General features: G+C 47.6%; 2 protein-coding genes across 10 annotated transcripts in view; one reads left to right on the top strand and one right to left on the bottom strand.

Moving 5' to 3' along the window:
* LOC105092836 (NADH-cytochrome b5 reductase-like) overlaps positions 1-9072 on the bottom strand; it is a 29165-nt gene extending 20093 nt beyond the window's left edge. For 6 of the 9 annotated variants that reach the window (XM_064493559.1, XM_064493560.1, XM_064493557.1 and 3 more), the window contains exons 1-4: positions 8871-9072; positions 4092-4379; positions 3011-3159; positions 471-558 (exon numbers count right to left, since the gene is read on the bottom strand). In XM_064493559.1, the coding sequence (XP_064349629.1) occupies positions 471-558; positions 3011-3159; positions 4092-4280 (426 nt within the window). In that variant the 5' untranslated portion in view covers positions 4281-4379; positions 8871-9072. The remainder of the gene's footprint in view (positions 1-470; positions 559-3010; positions 3160-4091; positions 4380-8870) is intronic. The other 3 variants (XM_031465183.2, XM_064493562.1, XM_064493563.1) reach the window with 3 other exon arrangements.
* On the top strand, positions 9060-23998 carry MRPL37 (mitochondrial ribosomal protein L37). The gene is made up of 7 exons (XM_010984597.3): positions 9060-9475; positions 12885-13068; positions 13163-13278; positions 15982-16167; positions 18450-18607; positions 21653-21856; positions 23774-23998. The coding sequence occupies exons 1-7, from the start codon at positions 9130-9132 to the stop codon at positions 23849-23851; spliced, it is 1272 nt and encodes a 423-aa protein (XP_010982899.2). The 5' UTR covers positions 9060-9129; the 3' UTR covers positions 23852-23998.
* The last annotated feature ends 910 nt before the right edge of the window (positions 23999-24908 follow it).

Raw genomic sequence — 24908 nt, 5'->3', positions numbered from 1 at the left:
CTGCAGCTCCAGCTACTGAGTTGGGTTGGGGCCTCCTGTCACGGTATCTACTACCCTGTCCCGGTCTGGCCCCTGTCTGAGGGCGGGTGCCATGTCCGACTCTCTCTGGATGCCCGTGCCCAGCACACAGTAGGTGCCAGTGACTTGGTTTCCCCTTCCCCGGCTCAATGCTCACTTTCCATTGACAGTAAGGAGGTGAGAAGGAGCAGTTTTACCTTTCTCAGTCTGAGCCTCCTTTTCATAAAACCTGCTGGAATATGCCCTCTGTTGGTGGTCCAGCAGCCCCTCTTCCCAGGAAAGAAAGAGATGGGAAAAGGCCTCCTTCACCATCCCATTCTTCCCCCAAGTCAGCCTCCTCCCATGTGAACAGTGGCTTTTCCCACATCAGAAGGAACTGCCCCACCAAATCCAGACTGGCAAATGGAGGTCCAGTCCTTAGCACCTTAGAACATCTGTGTGAATCCACTCACCTTGATTAAAACTTCAAAGTATCCTTCTGCGTTGGCAGGGCTGATGGGTGTATAGGCTCTCTGAATTTCTAAGTCATCTATTATCCCTCTGGGAAAGAGAAGCACTCAATCAGGGACTCAGCCAGTCAACAAACCTTTACAGTACCTACTCTGCCAGGCTGGTGAAAGTGAAGGTGGGGGCCCAGTCAGCCCCAGTGATCCTCACCGAGGGGCAGCCAAAGTGAAGCACAAGAAAAGAGCACTGGGCTTCCACACTGCCATGTGTTGGCTGTGAGACCCCGGGCAGGTCATTTAAACCCTCAGCTGCCCCTCTGAGAAAGGGGGACAACCATCTATGCCTCTGCCATGTGGTTTCATTGGGATTACAAATGAAAAAGTGCTTTAAAAAGTACACTGAAAAGTGAGCTGTTTTAGGACATCACTGTGGTTTTTCCTAACCTCTCTTTGACCATAGAATGATCAAGATAAAAACAACTATGTTTAACAAGTACTTAACATTTATCAAACACTACCATGTGCCAGGAGCACCAAACTTGAAAGGATCTTTAACGGTGCCCTAGTCCAAACCAGATGCCACGCATGAGTCCTCTCCAGTGTTATCAACAAGAGGGCCAGGTGGATAATCATGCAGCCATGCTGTATTAAATGCGTACAATGCACCAAGCATATTATACACAATATCTCATTTAATCCAAACAATAACCAAAATGAGGAAACCAAGGCTTAGAGAAAGGGTGTTGCCTGCCGGAGGTCACACTGCTAGAATTTACCCATAGTTCTGTCTGCCTCCGGAGTCGGGTTCCTCACCACTGTTCCTCAGAGCTTCCCTGGAGTACCTAAGCACTCCTCTCTTGAGTCCTACTATGTGCAAAATTTTCTTCTCTGAGGTATGCAAAGATTGAAAAAGGCCTGTCCTAATGTATCAAAAGTTGGGCAGAAATATTCAATACATACTTGCAGAACAGACAGGGAAATAATAAACAGAACATATGGTATGGCTCAGATGCAAAGACCACTGTGATATTTGCTAAGACAGACGTAAAACTGACTTACACTCTTGCCTGGGGAACCTCAGAAGGCCTCCTTGAGCTGGGTATTAAAGGATGAGCAGGCCGCTAACAGGTAAAAACGAGGACAGGACAGAAAAGTAATTCCAGGCAGAGGGAATAATCTGGGCAAAAGCTTAGAGGCAGGATAACGTAGGGCAAGTCAGGAACTGGTGAGTGGATCTTGGGGCTGGAACAAGGGGCAAGAATGAGGGGACGAGGGGGAAGAACTTGGTGGGTGAGGAAGCTGGGGCCTTGGGTTAGGGTGTCACTGGGGAGGCATCATAGAGAACCAGATGTCTGAACAAGGAGTGACATGGTCAGTGTTAGGAATATACTAGAGTGACAGACAGGGTGGAGGAGAGGGACCAGTCTAGAGGCAGGGAGCTCTGGGTATCCCTGACTTATGGATGTGCGTTGCTTGGGGCTGTGGCCTGTCCTGTGACCCTTCCTGTCCACTGGAATAGTGAGCTTTAAGGACTGCCAGCCAAGCCACAGGCCAGAATGAGCTGGGCACAAACACCAGGGGTCAGTATGAGGCAAGTGGCCCGAGTGTGACTAGTTGTAAGCTCTCTCCTGGTTTTCTTTCTCATCCTCTGGCTACACCTTGTTTCCTTTGCTGGCTCGGCCTCCTTTTGCCAACACTGTAAATGCTGGAGTCTCCAAGGTTTACCCCTACCTCCTTCCCTCTTTCCACGCCACATATGCTCCCTAATGCATATGTGGGAGCATCCATAATCCAGGGATATGCTGATATTTCCCACATCCACATCTGCAGCTCAGATCCCTCTGCTGAGCTTCAGACCCAGCGAGTCAACTGCCTGGCAGACACCTCCAGTGGGAGGTCCCAAAGGGTCTTGTCCCTGGGGAGGTGGAGGTGAGGGTCGAGATGGGAGGAGATTAATTAAGGAGAAAATTAAGCTGGGAAGAAGCAGGAAGTTCAGAGGAGTGACGGGTGTAACTCAGGAGGCAGGCCGTCTGGGTTTGAATCCAGCCTCCATGACTTATTAGCTACATGGCTCTGAGCAAGTCCCTTATTCTCAATGACCATGTCTTTTCTATCAACTGGTGATAATCATATGAGGTTAACACCGCAAGCTCTGGAGCCACATGGCTTGCTTTCAAACCCAGGTTCCAGCATTTCCTAGCTGTGTGGCCTTGGGTAAGCTCCCGAATCTCTCTGACTTTAGTTTCCCCTCAGGCATGACACTGGGACCCACCACACAGAATTTCATGAGGATTAAATGAGCCCAGATGTGTAAGTGCACCGAACTGTGCCTTGGATAGTAGATGATTGCTATTATTATTCATTACGAAAATGCATTATTTAGTTGAATTCCAAGAACCCTCTCTGAGTTATGTATTACTATGTTTACTTTGAAGATGACAAACGCAGTTGATTAAGGGAGGTTAAGCAACTTGTCCTCAACCGCACAGCTAACAAACGGTAAAGCAGGGCTGCAGAGCTTGGGTCCTCCCACTACCTGACTGTACCGTAGGATGAGGTGCTGGCCAGGCCGCAAGCCAAGCTGGCTATTTCTGGGTAGTGCAAACCGGACACGGTAGGTGTCCTTGGTAAGTTTGTCCACGGCACTGATGCGGAAGGCCAGGAAGGTCTCTGGGCTCAGCTTGGAGGGGCAGCTCTGCAACAGGAAAAGGTTCACAAGCTAGAAGCTGGGACTCAAGAGACACGCAACCATTCACGAGCACCCTTTCCCCAAGGAGAGGTATCGCGGCCGATACATTTTCTGTATAACAGAGTCGTCCCATCTTACTTCCCTTTCATGCTCTAAGACTGCCAGAGCCCGTGGCACTGAGCTCACCCTGCTCTGAAGCCTTGTACGGTCCCTTTAGCCCCAGGACAACGTGCAGGGTCCTTAGCTGGACACTCAAGGGTAAGTGGATGGGCTTCAAGCCTTATTTTATCTCGTAGGCATCAGATGCCAGACTTTTCTCTGAACTCCTAAGACCACCTTGCTGCCTCCCACCTATGAGTCTTTATTTGCTCAGGCAGTGCCCTCTATCAAGAACACTCATCTCCAATGTGTGAAAGACTCACCCGCCCTTCACACCTGCTGAAATCCAGATTTCAGAATTTAGAAACTGATGGGTCTTTAAAGATTATCTAATCCAATATCTTTATTTTACATGTGGGGAAACTGAGGCCTGAGTGCTAGTGAGTTATTTGTACAACGTTACACTATAAGCAAGGACTCAAATTCATGTCTTCTAAGTCTCAGCCCTATGCCCTCAGTATTCCACCCGACTGGCACCTCCTTCGGGAAGACTTCTCTGAGTGCCATGACTCACAGATCTCCTCTCCTGTAAAATGCCCACACCCAGTTCACTCCAGGGATCTCCCCTCACCCCCACGACTACCTCCCCTCTCCCCTACCCCTACACCAGCTCAAGGTCAGGCTTTAAACCTGGATCAGTCTACTTCCACAAAGCTGACACTTTTCTCTCCGCGGTACAGGGTCAAAGGAAGCTTCCCCGATCAGGCACACTGTACAGGGCCAAAGCCCAGGTAGATGCTGCCACTTGGCCCTCTCGTTTGAGGAGCAGTTCTCCTCACCTGTGACTCTTTCCCACCCAGGAGGCTCCTGTCCTTGCTGGCTCGGGCTGCCTCCCACCTTGCCAGGTCTCGCTGGTAGAGGTCGAACACACAGGGCGAGCAGCCAGCGCCACAGCACTGGGAAGGCAAGGGCTCCACTGGTCGAAGCTGCAGCCAGGCTTCCTTGTCATCTTCCTCCCTCTCGCCCATCGCCAGTGGGGCTTCAGGCTGCGAGGGACAACTAGGGCTCTTCACAGAGCAGGCTTGGTTCTCTGAGGCCAGGGGCCCAGGCCTTGCTCCCTTGCCAGCCTGGGAGAAGGAAAATTTGTGGTTACAGTCTGGTCACCTCTATTCCTCTCACTCTCTCTGAGGCCTGCAGTTGCCAAGCTCTGTGTGAGCACTGAAGACAGGGATGAACCAACCCCGGGACCTGCTGCCTGGTGGGGGAGGCAGGAAGGCAGGACACAGAAATCAGAACTGGCAACCACGGTTTTCTGACCTCTTCCTGTGCTCTGAGGGCTGGATTAAGTTTACGTGGGAAATCTCATTGAATACTTAAAATATTTTAAATGATGTAAAACATTTATGTACAATTCATTATAAAAGTTATAAAAATAAATTAAAATGTTATAAAATGACACCTTTGTAACTACCACCCAGTCAAATGAAAAGAACCCCGACAGCATCCCAGAAGCCACACGTGTCCCTTCCCAAATGCCCCGCACCATAACCACCGTCCTGAATTTTGATACAATCATTCCCTTGCTTTTCCTTAGTTGTACCAACTTTGTTTGCAACCCTAACCACTATTTATAAGCTTTGTCCAGTTTTTACCTTTATATAGATAGACTCATATGAATGTACTCTTCTGTGTCTGGTTTCTTTCACTCAGCATTGTTGGTGGGTCACCTACCAAACTGCTGCATCTCATTTAATCTTTACAAGGCCAGTAATGGAGATGCCATTTTATGGATGGGAAAACTGGGGGTCTGGAGAGGTTTAATAACTTACCTAGGGTCACAGAGCTCCCCAAATGATGGCCTTGGGACTTAAACTCTGCTCTATCTGGTTTCAGAGCATATTGTTCCTAAACCACAAGAAAACGGAGGAGGAGGTCGTGATGAAAGGTGATGAAATGTGCTGAGGACTTGGACCAGGGCAGCAGCAGGGAGGATGATAGGACGGGGTCAAATAGAGAAATCCTGAAGCAGGAATTAAGAGGACACAGAGATGGACTGGATGTGAGGTAAGCAGGGGAAGGGGATAGAGAGCTAGAAGGGACATCCAGGTGTTTCGCTTGGATCCCTGAGTAGCTAGTGGGCCCAAGACAGGTTGACTTTCAGAGGAGAGAGGAAGGAGGGGAAACGGTAGTTCAGTCTGAGGTATGCTGAGAGCCCCAGGGGCAAAATCTAGCTGTCAGTTGGATTAAACAGGCCTTATCTGTACCTGAGTCTACAGACGGAGCTCTGGATAACTGACACTAAGGGAGGGGTGAGTGGGTTGAGGAAGAGAACAGGCCGGCGCCTTCTATGAAGGCCTGCTTGGCTTCCTGCTTCCTGTAGCACTCACTGCACTTAGTCCAGCCCAGGTCACCGTAGGTGCTCAATAAATACTCTTCAGGTAATGAATCTCTACCCTGTAGCGTTTCACACTGTTCAGAAACCACATGTTTACATCTCTCTCCTCTTTGAGACTGTGAACTCCTTGAGGGCAGAGACCTATTTTTTATTCATTTTATGAACCAATGCAGTGTGTATTTTAAAATACGTGTATTTTAAAAGTGTTACATGAAAGGAAGGAAGGAAGGAAAGGAGCTTGGTTTCAGGGCCATTAGGTAAGCATTGTCTGTAAGACATATCAGGGAGGAAAATTTAAATGGCTATGATTTATTTTGAGATGTTTCTGTGACGGCAGTTTGGGATTTATCAAGGTTCTCTAAATTTGTATGTGGGACTCCACAGTTTATACAGAAATAGACCTGGTCATCTCACTTGCAAGGATACTATGCATTTAAAATTCCACAGGCAAATGAAAGTAAAAGAGGGTATTCCTTGTTGTTTATGTATTTTATTCTATTTTAAATATAGTAGTTTGTATCTGCTAATCCCAAATTCCTAATCTATCCCCTCCCTTCCCTTTTGGTAACCATAAATTTGTTTTCTATGTCTGTGAGTCTGTTTCTGTTTTGTAAATAAGTTCACAAGGTCATACTGTCTAGCACAAGGAACTATATTCCATATCTTGTAATAACCTATAATGAAAAAGAGTATATATATGTATAACTGAATCATGATGCTATACACCAGAAGCTGACACATTGTAAATTAACTATATTTAAATTAAAAAAAAAAAAGAGGGTGTTCCCTCCCTCTTGTCTCAGAATAGAACTGCGGGGAAGTCTGATGTCACAAAATATTGTTTGATGTAAATATCTATTCCTCTAAAACGCAGTTACCTCTAAGAACTCCAGTCTTGGATTTCCTCCCATTCATTCCTGCCTTAGACACTTACTAGGCAGGGGCTGCTGAGTGATATGGTGGGACACAGAGGTGAGTGACAGTCGCCTGTGTCCTGGAAGAACTCGTGGCCTGGAAGAGAGTTATCAACTAAACAGATAATTATCGTTATAAGAATAGATGTCACATACTGGGCCAGTCTGTGCCAAGCACTTTGCACCGACTCCCTCAATCCTCCCGACAGCCATTCATAAGTAGAGGCCATGCTCTTCCTCATTTCACAATGGAGAAAACTGAGGCCTGGGCAGGAAGCCAGAAGTGGCAAGGTTAGTACGCACACCCGGTCTTTTAAAGCTCCAGGCTGCTCTTTCTCCCTAGATTGCATAGTTCTGGAGGGCAGGGGAGAGTGTCTTCATCTTCAACTCCTAGTGCCCGTTGCTGGGCTGGCACAGAGCAGGGACCCAACTTGCCAAACTGTCACTGAATTTTATGGGCACCCTGGAGCCTCCCAATGGTAGCAGCTTCACTTGTGCATAAAGTGCTAGAAACAAGGTGTGGGCCAAGTCTGTGGGAAAGCAGAGGAACAAACCACTGAGTCTGCAGGAGGACAGGCAAGGCCCCTTTCTTGGTTAACAATCACTTTCCAGGAGTCCTAAGCTTTAAGAACTTGCCCACTTTTCCTGTTTCCCTTGCTCGTTTACATTGGAGCTTTCCATGGGCCCAAACAATGTGCTTCCAGTCTCCCCTACACCATCCATCAGTATACCTGCCACCAGCTCTGATCACAGCAGCCTCTGCTTAGCAATCTTTAACAGCTCCTAACACCTATTAGATACAATCCAATCTTCTGCCTGGTGCCCAACACTCTTCCTGATCAGAATTTGTCCAAATTCTCTTACCATAAACTATCATTGGTTTTAGAAGGGTATTCCCTCCATGTGCAATAAATCTTTCTCCTAGAGAGGAAAGGCTTCTCTTTAGAGGAAAGAAAACCTGGTTCTACTGCTGGTTCTATGATTTCTGGAAGGTTTAGCAGACTGAGACCCCCTTGAGAGGAAACATGGTGTCTTATTCTTTCCATATTCTACCACCAAGCTCTTATTCATCTTTGCCTTAAGTTTACCTACTCTATGTTTAACTAATCCCACTTTCCCTGGTTTTTTGGAAATTAGTAGACAAGTTGGCCACATCTGTCATGAATTTTTTTTAACTGAAGTATAGTCAGTTTAGAACGTTGTGTCGATTTCTGGTGTACAGCATAATGTTTCAGTCATACATATACATACATACATACATACATTTGTGTTCATATTCTTTTTCATTACAGGTTATGATAAGATATTGAATACAGTTCCATGTGCTATACAATATAAACTTGTTGTTTATCTATTTTATATATAGTAGTTGGTATCTGCAAATCTCCTTATGAATTTTAAAGACACGGTTCACATCTGTCAGCCTCTATTTTTCAGTCGAAGAAGCTAGATCTTGACACATGTTGCTGCCTCTGCCTGGGTGACTCATCTCACCCTCGGGTCTTCTCAAGGTCACCTCCCCCTTAGAGCCCTCCCTGAACCTACCAGTCATATTTTTCACTATGTGCCAGGGATTGTTCAAGGCGCAGACTTCACAGCAGTGAAGAAAGACACCCCTGCACTCAAGGAGCTTATATTCTAATGGGAGAGACAGCCGTTAAACAAGATCAAAATGGAAAATGTGTTATGTTAATGTTAAATACTAAAGAGAAAAATAACTAGGGAAGAAGGATAGGAATGTGTGTGTGTTGCAATTGCTATCTATTTACTTTACTTGCTTTCTGTCTGTATCTCCCACTAAACTGTAAGCCCTACATCGCAAACCTGTTTCACTGACCAGTGCAAACCCGATGCTCAGCATTGCCCAAAACACAGTGGGCATTTGATAAATTCGTGTTGTGCAAGGAGCAAAGGTACACCTCTACCGGCTCTGGCCTTGCTTCTAGGAGGCGGAAGGGGAAATTTCGACAAAATAGAAGGAAAGGAAATCACTTTCGGCGCTGGGGAGAAGGCGTGCGGTCGGTGCCAGCGCGGGCGTGGTGTTAGGGCCACGCTCGGGCTCAACAGGTGAAGTGGTGCAGAGGAAAGGAAACTTAACTGTGCAGTCACCAGGTGCGGGGCGCTGCGCGGATGCGCCAATTTAGGCATTTCTATTCCTATTTTTACAGTGAGTGACTTTAAGGCTCAGAAGGAAGTGCCCTGCCCAAGCTCCAGCTGCTCGTAAGTTTATCAAGGTTGTCCTGAGTTCAGGTCTTAAATCCTGAAGCTCTTATCCTAGTCCCGTTCCAGCCCCCATCACGACCACTCACCTACCCACCTGCGGTTCCCCTCTGGCGAGGCTCTTGCAGGTTCCCTCCCTCACCCGGGGAGGCGAGGAGGTTTCACCTGTGGGAAAATGAGGACGGCCTGCGTGGTGGGGGCAAGACGAGGATTCCCTGACTGTGATAGGTTAAAGCAGCTGTCACTCATACAACGAGGCTTGGCGTCCAGCCCCTTTCGTTCCCAGCAGGCCTTGCGCGTGGGAAGATGGCAGCGTCCTGGTGGAGATCTTGAGGAGATCAGCTCGGTATGGCGTTGGCTTCGGGGCCTGCAAGGCGGGCGCTGGCTGGCTCCGGGCGGCTCGGCCTTGGGGGCTGCGGAGCCCCGAGACGCGGAGCGTACGAGTGGGGCGTGCGCTCCACGCGGAAGCCCGAGCGTCCTCCACCGGATAGGGTGCACGAGATCCCTGGACTGGAGCCCATCACCTACGCGGGGAAGATGCACTTTATGCCCGGGCTAGCGCGGCCAGTTTTCCCGCCCTGGGACCCTGGCTGGACGCACCCAAAATTTCGCCGCTTGCCGCCTCTTCACGAGCACCCACTGTACAAGGACCAGGCCTGCTACATCTTCCACCAGCGTTGCCGCCTTCTCGAGGGTGAGGCCCCAGGATGGGAGGGAGGGGACTTTGTATGTCTACCCAGCACTGACCCCGACCTTCTGTGGCTATGGGCAGAACTTTAAAACTCTGGAGGGTCTCAGTTTCTTCTGCGAAATGGGTCCGACATTGATTCCCATCTTCTGAGAGCTGTCAGGACTAAGTGGGATGTAAAGAGCTGCATGTGTGAGGGGGTACTAGAGTTTTAGTGGCCGAATAAAAAGACCTGATTTGTAGGCCTAGCCCTGCCTCTCACTCTGTGATTTTGGGCAAGTGGCTGACGCTTCCTGAATCTCCATTTCCTGTGAAATGAGTGGTTTTGTGAAGGTAGTCTACATTGACCCAGCTCTTAACACACTGCAGATGTAACTGTATATTTGAGAACTAGATGGAGGTGGATTATCGTGCAGAGACAAAAGAAAGAGTGCTTAATCTGCATGCCTATCACCTCATCTCACAGATTGGTAATTGTGACAGAGAAGGTGATTTGCCCGTGATTTGGTCCCAGGTGCACTGTGGGTTACTAGTGAAGCCAGGGCTATGACCCGTGGTTTCCTAGGTCAATGTTCTTTGTCAAAAGTCAGAGCTGAGATGTTTTCAAGGAAAGGATCCGGACCTAAAAGTTGTCTAGTCTTTTAGCACTCCTGCTCCCTTTCACTTTCACTAAGAACAGGTTAAAATGACTTTAGCCAAAACCATCTGTATGTCTAGGGCAGGACCAGACATTATTTTCCAGATTCAATAGCAGGGGGTTAAGGGAGTGAGGGCTTATGTATTGAGAAGCCTTTTACCCATTTTTCCACCTCATTCTTCCTTAGTCCCTAAATTAGGATGAGGTTAGGGCAGGTCCTGAAAAGACAAAATGGTCCAGGTAAGTGGGAGCAGAATTTCCCAGTGAGTAATTAGGGAAGAAAGAGACCTGGCAGGATTTGGAGACAAAGACAGAGAATAAATCCTAGGTTTGAAGAAAACTTAAGTCAACCAGCCAGCCTCTTAAGCTGCTCAAACCCATTCCTGAAAGCTGGTTTTCCAGCCCTTAAATACTTTGTGTCCTCACAGGGTGTTGCGAAGGACTTCACAAGACTTGGCACCCTGAGGGACCCTGGTAACATTACCATGTGGATGAATTGCACAGATATTTTAGAAGTTAAGATTAACTCGTTTGACTAGGCTGAAGACATACCCTATGCTTTGACCATATGCAGAGAGGTTCTGTAAAGTCTATAATAAAACTCTGCAAGATAAGGGCTAGAGAAGCAGATTAGGGTAATGGAGAGATCTTGGGCTTTAATGTAGACTCCGGTTCCCCTTCCAGCTCCATAGCTTATGAAGTATGGGACTTGATACAAGTTTCCTTAGTCTCTCTTGAGTTTCATCCTCCATTCCCTAAAGTCCCATCCAACCTGAAGATAAAGCTCCTGGTAAAGGGTAGATGGCAACGTGTAGTAAATGGCAGCTCTTACATATTATTAATAGTGAACCATAAAATCTTAGTATTTTATCCATTTTCAAATTTAAGGAACAGTGGCAGAGTTGGGAGTAAAACTCATGTTATCTGACCCCCAGTCCAGGGTTCTTTCTGCTGTACCACAAAATCTGGAAGTTACATTTCTAAATATTTGTGTTTCTGATCTCTTGTGAGCCTTAAACTGGAAAGTCTCATTGCCTTTCATTTATCACCACAAAAGAAATTGTCTGAGGTTGTTTCCCCCATGTCCTAGGTTCCTTTAATCCGAGACATAGGTTTTCTTTCTTTCTTTTTTTTTTTGGTGGGAAGGTCATTAGGTTTTTATTATTTATTTATAATGGAGGTACCCGGGATTGAACCCAGGACCTTGTGCATGCTAAGCACACGCTCTACCACTGAGCTCTACCATCTCCCCGAGACAAAGTTTTTCAAATGAAGATAGGTCCCTGAGTCAGAGTGGTCTTTTTCTAGTTGGGGTAAGTAGCCTGCCAACCAAAGCAGTCACCAGAATTCTGTCTACTGATGGGCACAGTCGTTAAAAAGAATGCAGTGTTAACTTTGATCTGAGGATAGCAGACTGGTTTGTGGACTTAATGTAGTATTTAGGTTCCTCAGTCTGCCTGACCCTCCTTTAGGGAAGTAAGATTTGGGGAAAGTGAAGCAAGGGAGTTGTGCCTGGCACAACAGCCCATCCCGCTGAGTAGGGGATTTAAATTAGTTTAATTTTTAAAGATTAAGCAGTTTGAATCAAATCTATTTTAGTTTATTTATACTCCTTGTCCTGAAAAGTATTTTGGGCATCTTACAGAAATTTTACAGCACAGCCAGATTAAATTAAAAATAGATAGCTGAGGAAATCAGAACAAAGGAACAATGAAACAATGAGGTTAATACAAAAAGGCTGTATGTGATCTATTTGATACAGGAGAGACCCAAAGTTGATCCTCAGCTTGCTAGCACTCAACAAATGGTACAAGATGGGGTCAGCTGACAGGCCCATTGCCTGTTTCTATAGTTTTATAAGAACAAACCATGCCCACTTATTTACTTATTGCCTGTGGCTGCTTCTGTGCTATAATAGCCGAGTTGAGAAGTTGTGACAAAGATTGTATGGCCCGAAAGCAGAAAATATTTACTGTCTGGTCCTTTAAGAAGTTTATTGACCATTGGAATAGAGAAGAACATTTTGAGTTTTACAGTTCACCATATCCAGAAGATGAAACAGTTCTCTACCCAGGAAAAACCCAACCTTCCTGTACTGAGGCCAGGGAGAAGTTCAGAAGGTCTCAAGCAGGACCCTCTGTAATAAATTGAACAACATGCTAAGTGTGATTCTTTTGACAAATATAGCAGTGTGTTTCACAGGGCTTCTTCATATAAAAATTTGCTTATAAAATAACTTGTTATAGAATCTCAGAGTTAGATGAGATGTGAAAAATTATCTAAGTGCTCCCAAACTCAGGGGTCCTCAAGTTATTCGTGATCCAAAAGTTATTTCCAAAAGTTTCTTTCCCTTGATATATCAGTGTGGGCTTAATCCTGGGCTGACATCTAAGGAAGCGTATTTGGCAGACATGAGCTTTTTCAGTCAGGGACTGGGGTTTACAGAAAGGATCTAGGTTTTAGGGTCTGTCTGAATCCTGTAGGCAACAGATAGACCTTTGCAAGATTCAGCCTCATGATCTCAGCCATCTTAGCGGCTGTTTGAATTCCTCCTGCGGCAAGTACTCGTTACACCTCAGTCAACTGTTAGCTGTCCTTAAGTAGATAGTCATTCCTGAAGCTGAGTTGAAATGTGGTTCTCCTCGCTTCCACTCTTTATTCTTTGTTCTGACCCCTTGAAGCTGCCTTTTCCCCAAGATGCTACCTGGCAGGCTTAAGCATCTCTTCCTGAATCGTCCTTTTTTTAAATTTTTGTTTTTGTAACTGATTACCCTAAAGGTGTAAAGCAGGCCCTCTGGCTTACCAAGACCAAGTTAATAGAAGGCCTTCCTGAGAAAGTGCTGAGCCTTGCTCATGATCCCAGGAACTACATAGAGAACCAGGATGAACGCGTTCTGAATGTGATCTCTCATGCTCGTCTCTGGCACTCTACTGAAGACATCCCCAAGAGAGAGACATACTGGTAAGTTTCCCCCAAGTCAGTAAGGTTTACAACTGATGGATCTTGGAATCAGCCTGTTGCTTAACTTCTCCAAACGTTTCTTCTTTCATTTAAGCCCAGTCATTGTGGACAGTCTGATACAGCTCTGTAAATTCCAGATCATCAAGCATCCTTCTCTGGCCAGGCGGATCTGTGCCCAAAACAGCTTGTTATCCACCACCTGGAATCGAGGTTGGTCATCCCGTATACCAGAAAGCCCCAGTCTGTTCCTTATCTTTCTACTCTTGGCCCCACCACCAGCTCGTATTCCCTTCCCTGCTGCCATACCTGTTCTCACTCCCTTTGTCATGGTCCAGTTTTGTGGCTCAGATACATCCTCAATGTCGTTAGCCATAGCCCAGCCTTTTTTGTTTTTACTCACTTCTTTCCAAGACTTAATTCTCTTTATTAAGTTCTTCTAAGGGCCTAAAAGTTGAAGTGAGGAAGTAATAAAACACAGTTTCTGGGCTCGCAAAGCTCATATTCTATTGTACCCCATTCTTACTTTTCTCCTTTTCTGAATCCATTTTCCACAGAGCTGCTAGAGTGATCTTTCTAAAGTGCAAGTCATGTTATATCCCTTCCCTGTTTCGGATCCTTCACTGTCTCCCAGTAGCTTAACCATTTATCATACTATCCAAGGTCCTCTGTAATTTGGCATCCACCCAGTCTTTCTAGTCTTGTCTTCTGCTCTACTGCCCCCACCCCCATTCCCAAATTCACACTTAGCCACTTGCAGCTTTTTGGCTGCAAGCTTTGTGTGCCTTTGTAGGTTCTGTATAGTCTGTCTGGAGTGCTCTTTTCTACTTTCCTCACTTGACTAAATTCTACTACTCTGCACACTCAGCTCAGGCCCCTTTACTGTGTAAATCCACAGGTTAGTTCTTCCTCCTCTGTGCTCCTTGTGCCCATATGCCTATTTTTATTATAGCACACATTATATTATATTATAATTATCTAGTACAGTTTCTGTCTGCTCCAGTAAACTGTGAGCTAATGACAAGGACTGTGTCTTCTTCATTTTTGTCCATAGTGTCTGACAGCTCATGGCACACAATAGGTGCTGACTGAAGGAACAGGTGAATGAATACCAAATTTCAGGTGTTTCAGGCAGGGGTGTTCCGAGTACACAGGTGTCTATTTGGTGGAATCCTGGAGCAGGGGAACCAGCTGTGGGACAGTTTGGGATTTTCAGAACATCTGCTTGGTCTGGTTTCTCCAGCTTGCCCCTTTGAGTATGGACTTCCTGGCAAGGAGTCAACTTTGCAGAGGTAATGGCACCACTAAGGAAATTAGTGAGCCTCATTAATAGAGGAGTACTTGTTGGCCCATTATCAAGTATTACCTCTAATTAAACTGCCCCATTTGGAGCTGTCACTGGAGGAGGGATGTGGAGGGAATTGAATTGGAAACCACAGTAGAATGGTCTGTGGGGAGAATCTAAAACCCAAGGTTAGGAGAGGTCCAGGCACATTTATCTTCCTTGCAGATTATATGTGAGGAAACAGGAAATACTTGAGAAAACGTTCTTGAGGTGTGGGCATGATGTGTTTTAACATGCGAATCAGAGTTTATCCATCCACAGATGTAGTATCCTTCTTTTGCATAACCAATAAGGGAGGACACATGCTAATTAAATGACAGTGCTGTTGGCCAAACCAGTTGTTAGACATATAGAATCATCAGTCCTGGTCAGTTACCATCACACTGTGATTTGTAATGTTTGGTTTGTATTTCTCAAAACCCAAGCACCTTCAGAGGAAGATTTGCCAGAGAATCCTCAGGAGGCCATTCTCCAGGAGTCTTTCCAGATGGTGTTCGGCCTCCAAGGGGACCTCTGTAAAGGGCACCTACACACGTTCACAGCGGCAGCCTTGCTGGCTAGTCAAGTGTGAATTTGTTTCCTCACACACCTGTGTCTCCATGTAGCAAATGTGCTGATCCAACTTAAGTGAAGCTTTCTGACTGGCTCGATATTTTTCACTCTCAGTGGTTGAGGACAATCTGGCCCTTTTCCTGGGCTTAGTAGCCTTTCTCCTCGGCCTCTAGTTTCAGTACTTCTCTCTCTCCATTCCTCCTTCCTCCAGTCACCCGGACTTACTTACCTAAACTCTGCTGTGGAACAGCACCCAGCACCTGCTGTTGCTCCTTCACTAGAATAGTTTTCCTCCCTTTTCTTTGCCTGGCAAACTCTTACCCAGCAGGTTTCAACCAAGGGCAGTTTTGCCCTCTAGAGGAGATTTGGCATTGTCTGGAGGCATTTTTTTTTTTGGTAATGAAGCAGGGCCAGGGTGGGTAGTAGAGGTTCTGCTGGCATCTAGCGGGTAGAGGCCAGGGCTGCTGCCAGACATCTATAGTCCACAGGACAGCCTCCCTCGGCAAAGAATGGCCTGGTTCAAGATGTGAACAGTGCCAAAGTTGAGAAGCTCTGCTCTTATCTGTCTTTCAAAACCTAGTTTAAAGGCATTGCCTCTTTCAGGAAGCTCCCCAGGCGTCCCAGAGGAGGTCAGTTTTCCCTACCTCCACTATCTCCAAAGTTGTTCATACTTTTGTTGTAGCACTCACTCCCTGGCCAGCTCCTTGAGAGCAGAGAATTACTCTCACTCATTTCTGCGTCCCCAGTTTAGAGCAGATGCTTGGGAAGATCTGTGTGGGGCGGCCCTGAACTCAGAGACCACCAGTCCTCAGGGTTCATTGGAAAAGGAACATGGGAAGGAGAGTGCATTGGTCAAACCTCTCAGGATTAGCACTTTAATGGAAGTTTTGTTTTTTTGTGATGAGGCTGATCAGTTAGGAAAGCTTTGAAAGACTTGAGCATGGCAGGAGGAAAGCCTTAGACTTTGCTGAGCTAAGGCTTTAGACCATGTTGGACTAACTGTCTTTCTCTGCTTTTAGAGTCTGTTCTTCTTCAGGTCCGTGGTTCTAGCAGAGCTCAGCTGAACGCCAAGGATCCTCTGCCCCCTATCGCCTCCAGAGAGGAGGTGGAAGCTACTAAGAATCATGTTCTTGAGACCTTCTATCCCGTATCTCCCACTATGGGTCTTCAAGAGTGCAACGTTTACGATGTGAATGATGACACAGGTCAGTATCAAAGTCTTTGACTTTTAGGCATTATGGAAATGGGGGACAAGCTGGTTCTGAAGAGAGAGGATGTACTGAGTACTTCTGGTGCATTTTCTCCTAAGGCTGGTGAGACAGGTACTGTTAACCCGATTTTATAGGCAAGGAAACTGAGACTCAGGGAGGTTAAGTGATTTGCTCAAAGGGCTGACTTTACTTTTGAGCCCTGAGAAGTAATTCCGTTACATCAGTTTTAATGGGTGGCTTGACAGGCATCAAATGTTTCCTTTTTTCGTAGATCCCTTGAAAGACACCCCCTCTCTGTGCACCCTGTAAACTCTGGCCAACCTCCTACTAGGACTGAGGAAGCCCCATAGTCCTTGAACGGGGCTCTTTATCCCATCTCCATCGAACAGCGCACTGCCACTGACCCAGGGAGCCCAGACAGAAATAGGGAGTCAGGCTGGGCAGGCCTGCAGCTCCTGCCATCCGCTTAGTCCTGAATTGTGGCACCCTCCTCCATAACCTCTTCATTTCAACCACAACCTTGGTCAGTGCCTACTGTCTCACGCAGCCTACTACCACAGCCTCTCAGCCGGTTAGTCTAACCCAGGCTAGGTTCTCTCCAGTCCCTCTAGTTCACAATTTCAGAGTAGCCTTTCTAAAATTTAATCCCATGGCTCCCCACCCCCTCCCCCCCACTGCATGTTGGATAAAGTTTGAATTCCTTAGCTTATCACCCAAGGGCCTTCACGTCTGCCATCTGCCTCTTTCTCCAGCCTCATCTTCATCTGTTCCCCACGAGCCCATTTATTCACGGTGCCTTTTCTCACCACCAGGCTTCAGCACTTCCTCTTCCCTCTGCTTGCACTTTTGACATTTACTGCTTTTTCTCTTCAGCTTAGTAACTTCCCACCTTTCACAGTTCATCGTAGGACTCGCTTCTTTCCAGAAATGCTCTGCGACCTTTCTGTCTGGTCAGGGGCCTTTTATCCATCCTTGCACAGCCCTTGACTCCCCTTGTGTCTTGATGTGTCCCTCTGTATGGATACCGTCAGTTTTCTTGTCTGTCTTCCTTTTAGACTTGGTGAGCTCCTCACTGGCAGTGGCAGGCTCGGCAGGGCCTGTGTTCCTGGTACCTGTCTTGGAGTTTGGCACAGAGTGAATGCTGAGTGTTGGGCATTCACACATGCTGAGGCACTGAGGCAGGCAGGCAAATCGTGTCTCTCTTTTAAGTAGTGTTCTCTGAGATTTTCCCAGCCCTTCTCGTCCTCCTTTTCACCTACTTTCACTAATCCAGGTCACTCATTCTAGACACCTCCAGCCTCCAAGGGTTTACTCATGGCCATGCAGGGGAAGAGAAAGCTGACCAGACAGGGTGGTGGCTGAGATGAACAAGTGCTGAATCCCCTCACCTCCTGACCCTTCCTTCTCCTCCCTTCCACCCTGATAGTTCTGGCCTTCCCAAACCACTTTTGCTCTTCTGATTCCTTTTGGCTTGAAGCAGACCAGGTTCCCCCAGGCCACCCCTGTTTTGGGGGGCCTGTATTTTTTTTAATGACACCCCAGTTCCCCACCTGTTCCTCCCCTTTCCTGTGCTGCCATCTTCTGATAGTGACTCTGTACTTGTCTGTTTAGTTCTGTGTGTAAATGGAATGTTGTGGCGATCACCCCTCCCCGCTGCCTGATTCCCCTCCCCTTTTCCCATGGTCGTAGCCACTTATGGAAGCAGGACCAGTAAGGGACTGTCAATTAAAAAGCACACACACAACAACTAAAAAAAAAATCTCAGCACAGTGTTGTGAGGTATGAACAAGTCATTTGTTATTAATCATAAAGTATTCAATTTTGCAAATGATTTTTTAAAAAAATAGTCACCATAGATTTCGAGTTATCCTTCTAATATCACTGTCATCTGTGTGCTTTAATGAGTAAGAACAGGGTGGAGTTAGAGCTAGCCTGCAAGAATCACCTGTAACAGGTTGACAAGCATCCTTTATAAAGAACCAAATAGTATTTTAGGTTTTGCAGGCCACATACGGCATCTGTCACAGCTACTTAATAGATGTATGTAAATGAGTGGGTGGTGGTGTGCTATAGTAAAATTTTATTTTCTAAAACAGTCTGGGGCCAGATGAGGCCAGCAGGTTGACGTTTGCCAGCCCCTGAGCTGTAGTGATAGTATCTGCCTGTACTGAGTTTCTGTAGTGCCTGGCACTGAGCTTAGATGGGGTGACTTTCCTAAGGCTTTGGGGAAGGCTGATTAATCTTTTCCACCCCTCACATGATTACATATCTTGCAGGATTCCTAGAGGGTTATCCTTATCCTTATCCCCACACCCTGTATTTCCTGGAGTCATCCAATTTACAACAACACCGCTTTCAACCAGTTCAGCTGCAGGCCAAGATGATCCTGTTTGCCTTTGGCTGTGCCCTGACTCAGGCCCGGCTCCTCTATGGGGTATGTATGTGGAGAAGACCACCAAGCTGCCTTACATTGTATTGATCTCCTGCCTTAGACTGCTCAAAGGAGGAAAGGAGGCATGGAGGGGTTTTTTGCTCAACTGAGGAGTTTTAGGAGAGCTGCTTCCATTCATCCTACAGAGATGAACTGCCGTCTGCTCGTGGCCTATGATGTGCCTGTCTTTTATATAAGATGCCTCATTTGTTGATCACAGTACCCTACACGATCTCAGCATGATCCCTATTTTTCAGATTATGTCTCTGAATCCCAGGGAGGCTAAGAAGCTTGTCAAGCAAAACACAGCAGTAAGTGGTGGAGAAAGTATTAGGACCAGGTAGACCCAACTCCTAAGGCTTCAGTTATCTGTGCTCCAGCACACTGCCTCAGTTCTCTAGTATTGGAGATGGAGCCCCCAGCTCTGTTGGGTAGGCAGGAGGAAGTGATGCAGTAGAGATGATCCAGACCCGCCTGCCAACTCAAGAAAGATTCTGGGGATCCAATATGCCACTTGGCGATAGCCCCTTGATTTTGATAGGAAGTCTCAGGGCTCTAGAAAGTATAGAATGCAGGCTGAGTGGTTGTCACACAGTGCTGTCCCATGATCGGGACAAAGGTTTTTGGGGTGGGGAGTGGCAATAAGGAAGCCCCCAAGCAGGCCTGGGACACTGGATCTCTGGTTTTGTGTGTGTGTTGAGGGGTGGGGGCTGGAATGGTTTTGAAAGCTGCTTTCAGGCTCCCAGGTCTTGGTTAGAGCCTGAAGCTCTCCTGCAAGAGAGATGAAATTCGAAATGTTCTGTCTCCCATCCTACTTAGTCTAGGAACTAGGTGGGGTTGGGATGGTGTGGTTAGCCAAGTGAGATGGGGAGTAGAATGGACCTTGCCTATATTGAGCATCTACTGTATGCAAGACATTTCCTTAGGACTCCTTATGTCAGTGGTTCTTAAAATATGGTCCTGGATCAGCAGTGTGAACATCACCTAGGAACGTACTGTATCAGAGACTCTGGGGGTGCGGCCTGGCAGACAATGTTTTAACAAGCCCTCCAGGTGATGCTGGTACAAGCTAAGTTTGAAAACCACTGCACTGAAATTCGAGAACCATTGCATTATTTAATCCTTATAGTAACCCCCTGTAGCAGATACTGTTAGCTTCACTTTACAGATGAAGAAACAGGCTCAGGGAGGCTCCAGTAACTTCCCCAAGGTCATACAGCTAAGAGATTAGCAGCTGTCATATCTTTATGTGACTTGTGTCTTCCCAGTCCTTGAAAGGTTATCTTAATTCCCATTCTGTGACAGTATACTTTCTGAGGCCCTAGAAGATTAGGTAGCTTGCCCAAGATCCCACAGCTAATGAGTAGGGAAGCAAGCATGGGAGCCCTGATCCCTCCGGCTTCAAAGGATGTACTGTCTCCCAACTCAGGGGCAGGAGAGGGAGGCAGCGATAGTCACATGGCAGGTCCCAGGCCTGCAGGCTCATTGTAGTTTCTGTGCCAGCTATTGCCAGCAGAGAATGGGTAGCAACGCCATCGCTAATTGCCACCCAGGTGGGTAGGAGAGGAGGCCTCCCCCACCCCCTCTGGGTACAAATTATTCCTGGGGATGTGAAGCTGAGCAATTATGGGAAGAGCCTCTGTGTAAAAGGTAAAATTGCTGAGAAATTTATGTACTACCTGCAGTTTTATTGATCTGTAGAGGGAGATAAGAGTCAATACAGAATTCTCAGCTACCACTTAGAGGTACTTTTCTTTTTATTTATTTCTCATGCAGTTAAGAACAGGTATTTCTAAGGCCAACAGTCCCAGTGTGGCCCACACTGAGGTCTGATATTAGCTTTTCCTAATATCAGATTCAGCCCTGGAGCGGTGAAGGTAGGCAGCATCTTTGAATCAAGGATTCTTTGCCTCATGGGACCTGCCTATTGGATCTTTGTGCAATGGATAGCAGTCACCAAACTGGATGCCTCCACAGTCTCAGTAGGATGAACATGATTTGTCATCCAAACTGGGACACTTGAGAATGACAGGTGCTACTATCAGATACAATGGGGCACTCAGTATAAACCAGGACAGTGGGATTTTAAGTGATTTAATAGCCTGGGATCTGATCTTGGCTCATTCCTGATGGGTAACCATGAGCAAATTATATCACCTCTTTGAACTTCAGTTTCTTCATCTGTTAAGTGGGAGTTTACCACTGGGTTTATGAGATTAGAGGCAACTTTATGTGAAACTGATGGAATGCCTGGCACACGAGAGGCCTTCAGTAAATGGCTGCTGGTATTATTACCATTACCAAGTTGCATTAATTAAAAGAGAGAATTAGAAAATGTGTTGATTGGTGAAATCCTGCTGCTGACATAGCTGGTGTGGACACTCAGGAATCTGACACATACTGAGAGCCAGAAACAAACCCAGGTGAGATGCCTACGTGCAGGCTTAGGGCATTCTAAGATGCCAGACTCTGAGGAATAGGACAGATGGAAATGTGCATGCTCTAGCGCTAGCCAGTGTGGTTTCTGATGCCACACACCGTTGTGACTTCAGACAGGCCACTCCCTCACTGAGTCTCAGTTGCCTCATCCATCAGGTGGAGTGGGAACTGAATGAGGTTGTGTGTATTATATACATTGACCCTCTCGGTTAATGTTTGATGGACGTCATTGTTGTCACCATCAGGTAACACCATGAGTTTGAGGGGTTTCCCGTCATTAACCTCCCAGCTCATCTTCCTGTACTGTGCAGTGTGCCTGGTAATTGCCTCTCAATGGCAGAAATTATTACTTTAATGTGCTCAAGTTGAAGAGCAGGCACCCTGGGGCCACGAGGCATCTGAGGCCAGGCAGAGCCAGGCCGGGTACAGCCGAGAAGGCCTGACCCTGGACAGTGCCCTGAGCTTCGAGTTCTGTTTTTGTTGCCCTGTGGGGAAACCATTAAATAGGGGTAGGGGATTGTTTTAACGGTGAGAACTAGGTTCCTGGTTTGTGCTGTTCCTTACGTCTCACTGTTTCTTATTTGATTTACTTGTCTCCTTTTCTCTTAGAACGATGCTAAGGTTTTGGAGCAGCCGGTAGTCGTGCAAAGCGTGGGCACCGATGGACGTGTCTTCCAGTTCCTGGTGCTGCAGCTGAACACCACAGATCTGGCCCCTGATGAGGGTGTCAAGAATTTAGTCTGGGTGGACTCAGACCAGCTCCTCTATCAGCATTTTTGGTGTCGCCCAGTGGTCAAAAAGAAGGTGGTTGTGGTAAGTCCAGCCGGCTTCAGCCTGGTGACTGGATCAGGGCCGTGACTCGTCCTCCCCAGAGCGAGCCTGGGCTGGAGTTGAAGGGATGCTTGTGAGTGGGGCCCTGGCTTTAGGAACTTCATGTTCAGGATCTCTGCCTGGAGGGCTACCTCAGCCCTGCCCATCTCCTAAAACAGCACTTCCCACCCTGGGCTCCCCCCACCCCAAGCTCTTCACCTCTCCTCCCGCTTCCCTCTGCACCCCGCACCCAGCCCCGCCCCGCAGCTCACGGACATCAGTGTGCGCTGCTGCCTGAGTGGCTCAGGGTCCTAGTGGGTGCTGCTCCTTTCACATGGGAGGCTTCTTCCTTCTCCCTCCTCCCTCTCCCCCACCCTCCCACCGACCCCCATTTCTCTTTCATCTGGTCATCCTCTGTCATTCCAGGTTTAGTATAAAGACTCACCATCTCCATCTCCGTCTTGCTTAAGTGCATCGGGTGGGTTCCCGTGGCCTCTGGGTTCCCCCATCACAGCACAGCCAGGCTGCTGCTCCGTAGGTGTATGTTTACATGTTCTCCTCCATCTGACCCAGCCCCGAGCCCCTCCTGGGCAGGACCTGTGAATGATGCGTTCATTTATTTCATTCCACAGATAGGGAATTCCTCCCATCGCCTCGTCACTGCTGCACCTCCAGTGCTCAGCTGACAGAGTCCAGGCCTGTCTTCTGTGCAGGGGCAGTGACAGTATCTACACTTATAGTACAATATCCGGCTGTGATAAGCGCTCTGAAGAGACAAAGCAGGACTGGGGGTTGTGAGAGAACAGTGGGGGAACTGCTGGGTCTGTGACTGACTAGCTGTGCCCCATGTCCCACACAGAACCTGAGCAGCTTTGCTTCGATGGAGTAGTAGTTGAGCCTTTGAACATTACCGGTATGTTAGTTGAGTAGTGAGGTCTGGTATCTTCCAATGTTGTTGTTCCCTTGAAATGCCTCCCGGTCTGGGCCCTGCTCTTGGCCCCAGACACCATTCGTTGCCTTTCACCTGCGCAGCCACACCAGCCACCCCCAGGTCTCTGCTCTCAGCTGTGTCTCCCCACTCCCCTTCGTGTCTTCAGGTCCTCCTCTTTCAGCCTCTTCCTTCCAGAATAGTAACTTAATGCTGGCCTGTCCTGCTTTGATCACATGGCTCCTCCTTTCCTGTCTCTTCCCCCGGCTCCTGCCCCCACCTGTCTCTTCCCCCACCCACTCCACCTCCACCGGCACTGGCCCTGGGCTCCAGCCTGACCCTTGCTCTTCCCGCCTTCATTTGTGCCTCTGAACCAGTGCATGTACTGGTCTCTCTGAAGTCTCCTTTCTTTTTTTTCTTTCTGGCCCATTCTACTCGCCCTTTAAGACTTGTTCATACATGATCTCTTCCACATATGAAAGTCGGTGTCGTTTTCCCCCCTGCTTTCTTAGCATCCTTTTCCTACTTCCATTATGAGGCCTGTCGCCTTTCATTATCACTATTTGCACACCTGGCTGTGAGCTCCTTGAAGGCAGGAGGCAGATTCAGGTCACTATTGGGTTTCCAGCACTGGGCACAGCCCCGATATAGAGAATGTGCCTGTTAAATGTGTGCGGAATGAATAGGGGATTATTGTCCTTGAGAATTAAGAGGGGCCACAGAACGTTTGTGGTGGCTGAGGTGAGAGGGATTAGGGATCTGGGCAGTGTCAGCAGACGATGTGGCTGGAAGGTGCTGGGATGCTTCATACCCTCCTCTCCTGCCCAGCCCTCTGGCATCTCTTGGCACCAGCTCCCCAGCACTCCTCCTTGGTCATGAGAGAAAGAAACAGTTATTATCTAGGCACTTAGGATTTACATAAAAGCGACCTTTGTTTTAATTGCTGCCATTAAACCTAGTAGCAGGATCCTAATGGGCTGTGTTCTTTCCAGGAACCTGTTGGACCGACTGGTTTCCAGCCAGAGACTTTCAGGAAGTTTTTAGCTCTGTATTTGCATGGTGCTGTGTGAGCCAAGGACCGTTCCGAGGCCTGGAGCCCCATCCTTGCCCGTCTCCCATGAGTGTCCTGGGTCCTGGGTAGTGCCTGGGGCCTGCCTGGAGCCGCTGTGCTCCTGTGTCTGGGGGTTGTGCAGACAATAAAGAGCCCTTCCGGTGCACTGCAGTCTGTGCTTGTTATGGGGGTGCCATCAGAGAGGCACCCACAGTCACAGTCACATGCAGGTCCACGCTGTGAGCCTGCCTCCACACAAGTGCCGGCCCTGGAGCCTGACCTGCCCCAGCTTGAGCCCAGGTCTGTCCGTGGCCCATCTTGTGACTTGAGATAAGACACTTCACCTCTGTGAGTTTTAATTTCTTCATCTGAAGCTTCTGGCTGACATGACGTACCATGTTTTGAAGATTAGAGAGTGTGTATATGTATTGTCTGCCACATAGTTGGTGCTCTGTAATGGTCTCTAGGTTCTTATGGGATTATTTAAATTGTGGACACATTCCACAATGACTGAAGAAAATTCCTTGTGGATTTCTCACTAGTATCCTGGTTAATGAACTGAGTACATCCCTGCTTCTGCTGACCTGTTTGTTCAAATGACATCAAGCCCTGCTCTAGGCCAGGCACCTTGTATACAGCATCTTGTTAAATCCTCACACAACCCTTGCAAGGTATGTGTCATTTCCATATTCCAGAAAAGTGTGGAGTGCCTGCCTTCTGTGTGCTGGGCACTGTTCTGGGCCCTGCAGGTGAAGAAGCTCAGGTAGTATAGGGAACTGCTGAAGGTCTTGCAGCTGATGTTTTAGGTCAGCTCCCCAGATGGAGATAGAGATTTGTAGGTGGAAGTTTGGAGAGAGCCTTGAGGATTGGCACCTGCAGGGAGTGATGGTAGCAGCACTGGGTGGAGGAGGGACTGAGCTCAGTGGATTTGCACCTGAGGCCTCGACAAGTTCCCAGCTCCATGGGCACCCTGGAGCAGAATTGTCCCTCGCGGAGGCGAGGTGCTGAGCCTTCCTACAGGTATTGGTGACCTGTCCCCAGTCATCAGATAACACTGCTCCTAACACAGGCGAGAC

This window comes from Camelus dromedarius, chromosome 14, assembly GCF_036321535.1.
Source record: "Camelus dromedarius isolate mCamDro1 chromosome 14, mCamDro1.pat, whole genome shotgun sequence".
In the NCBI taxonomy this organism is placed as follows: Eukaryota; Metazoa; Chordata; class Mammalia; order Artiodactyla; family Camelidae; genus Camelus; species Camelus dromedarius.
This window is presented reverse-complemented; position numbering and strand designations above follow the sequence as displayed.

Excerpts from the sequence above, each read along its gene's own strand:
- MRPL37 (XM_010984597.3), top strand. The coding sequence starts at position 9,130 with ATGGCGTTGGCTTCGGGGCCTGCAAGGCGGGCGCTGGCTGGCTCCGGG. Across the intron at positions 9,476-12,884 it reads GCGTTGCCGCCTTCTCGAGG|GTGTAAAGCAGGCCCTCTGG; the intron begins GTGAGGCCCCAG and ends ATTACCCTAAAG. Across the intron at positions 13,279-15,981 it reads ATCCACCACCTGGAATCGAG|AGTCTGTTCTTCTTCAGGTC; the intron begins GTTGGTCATCCC and ends CTCTGCTTTTAG.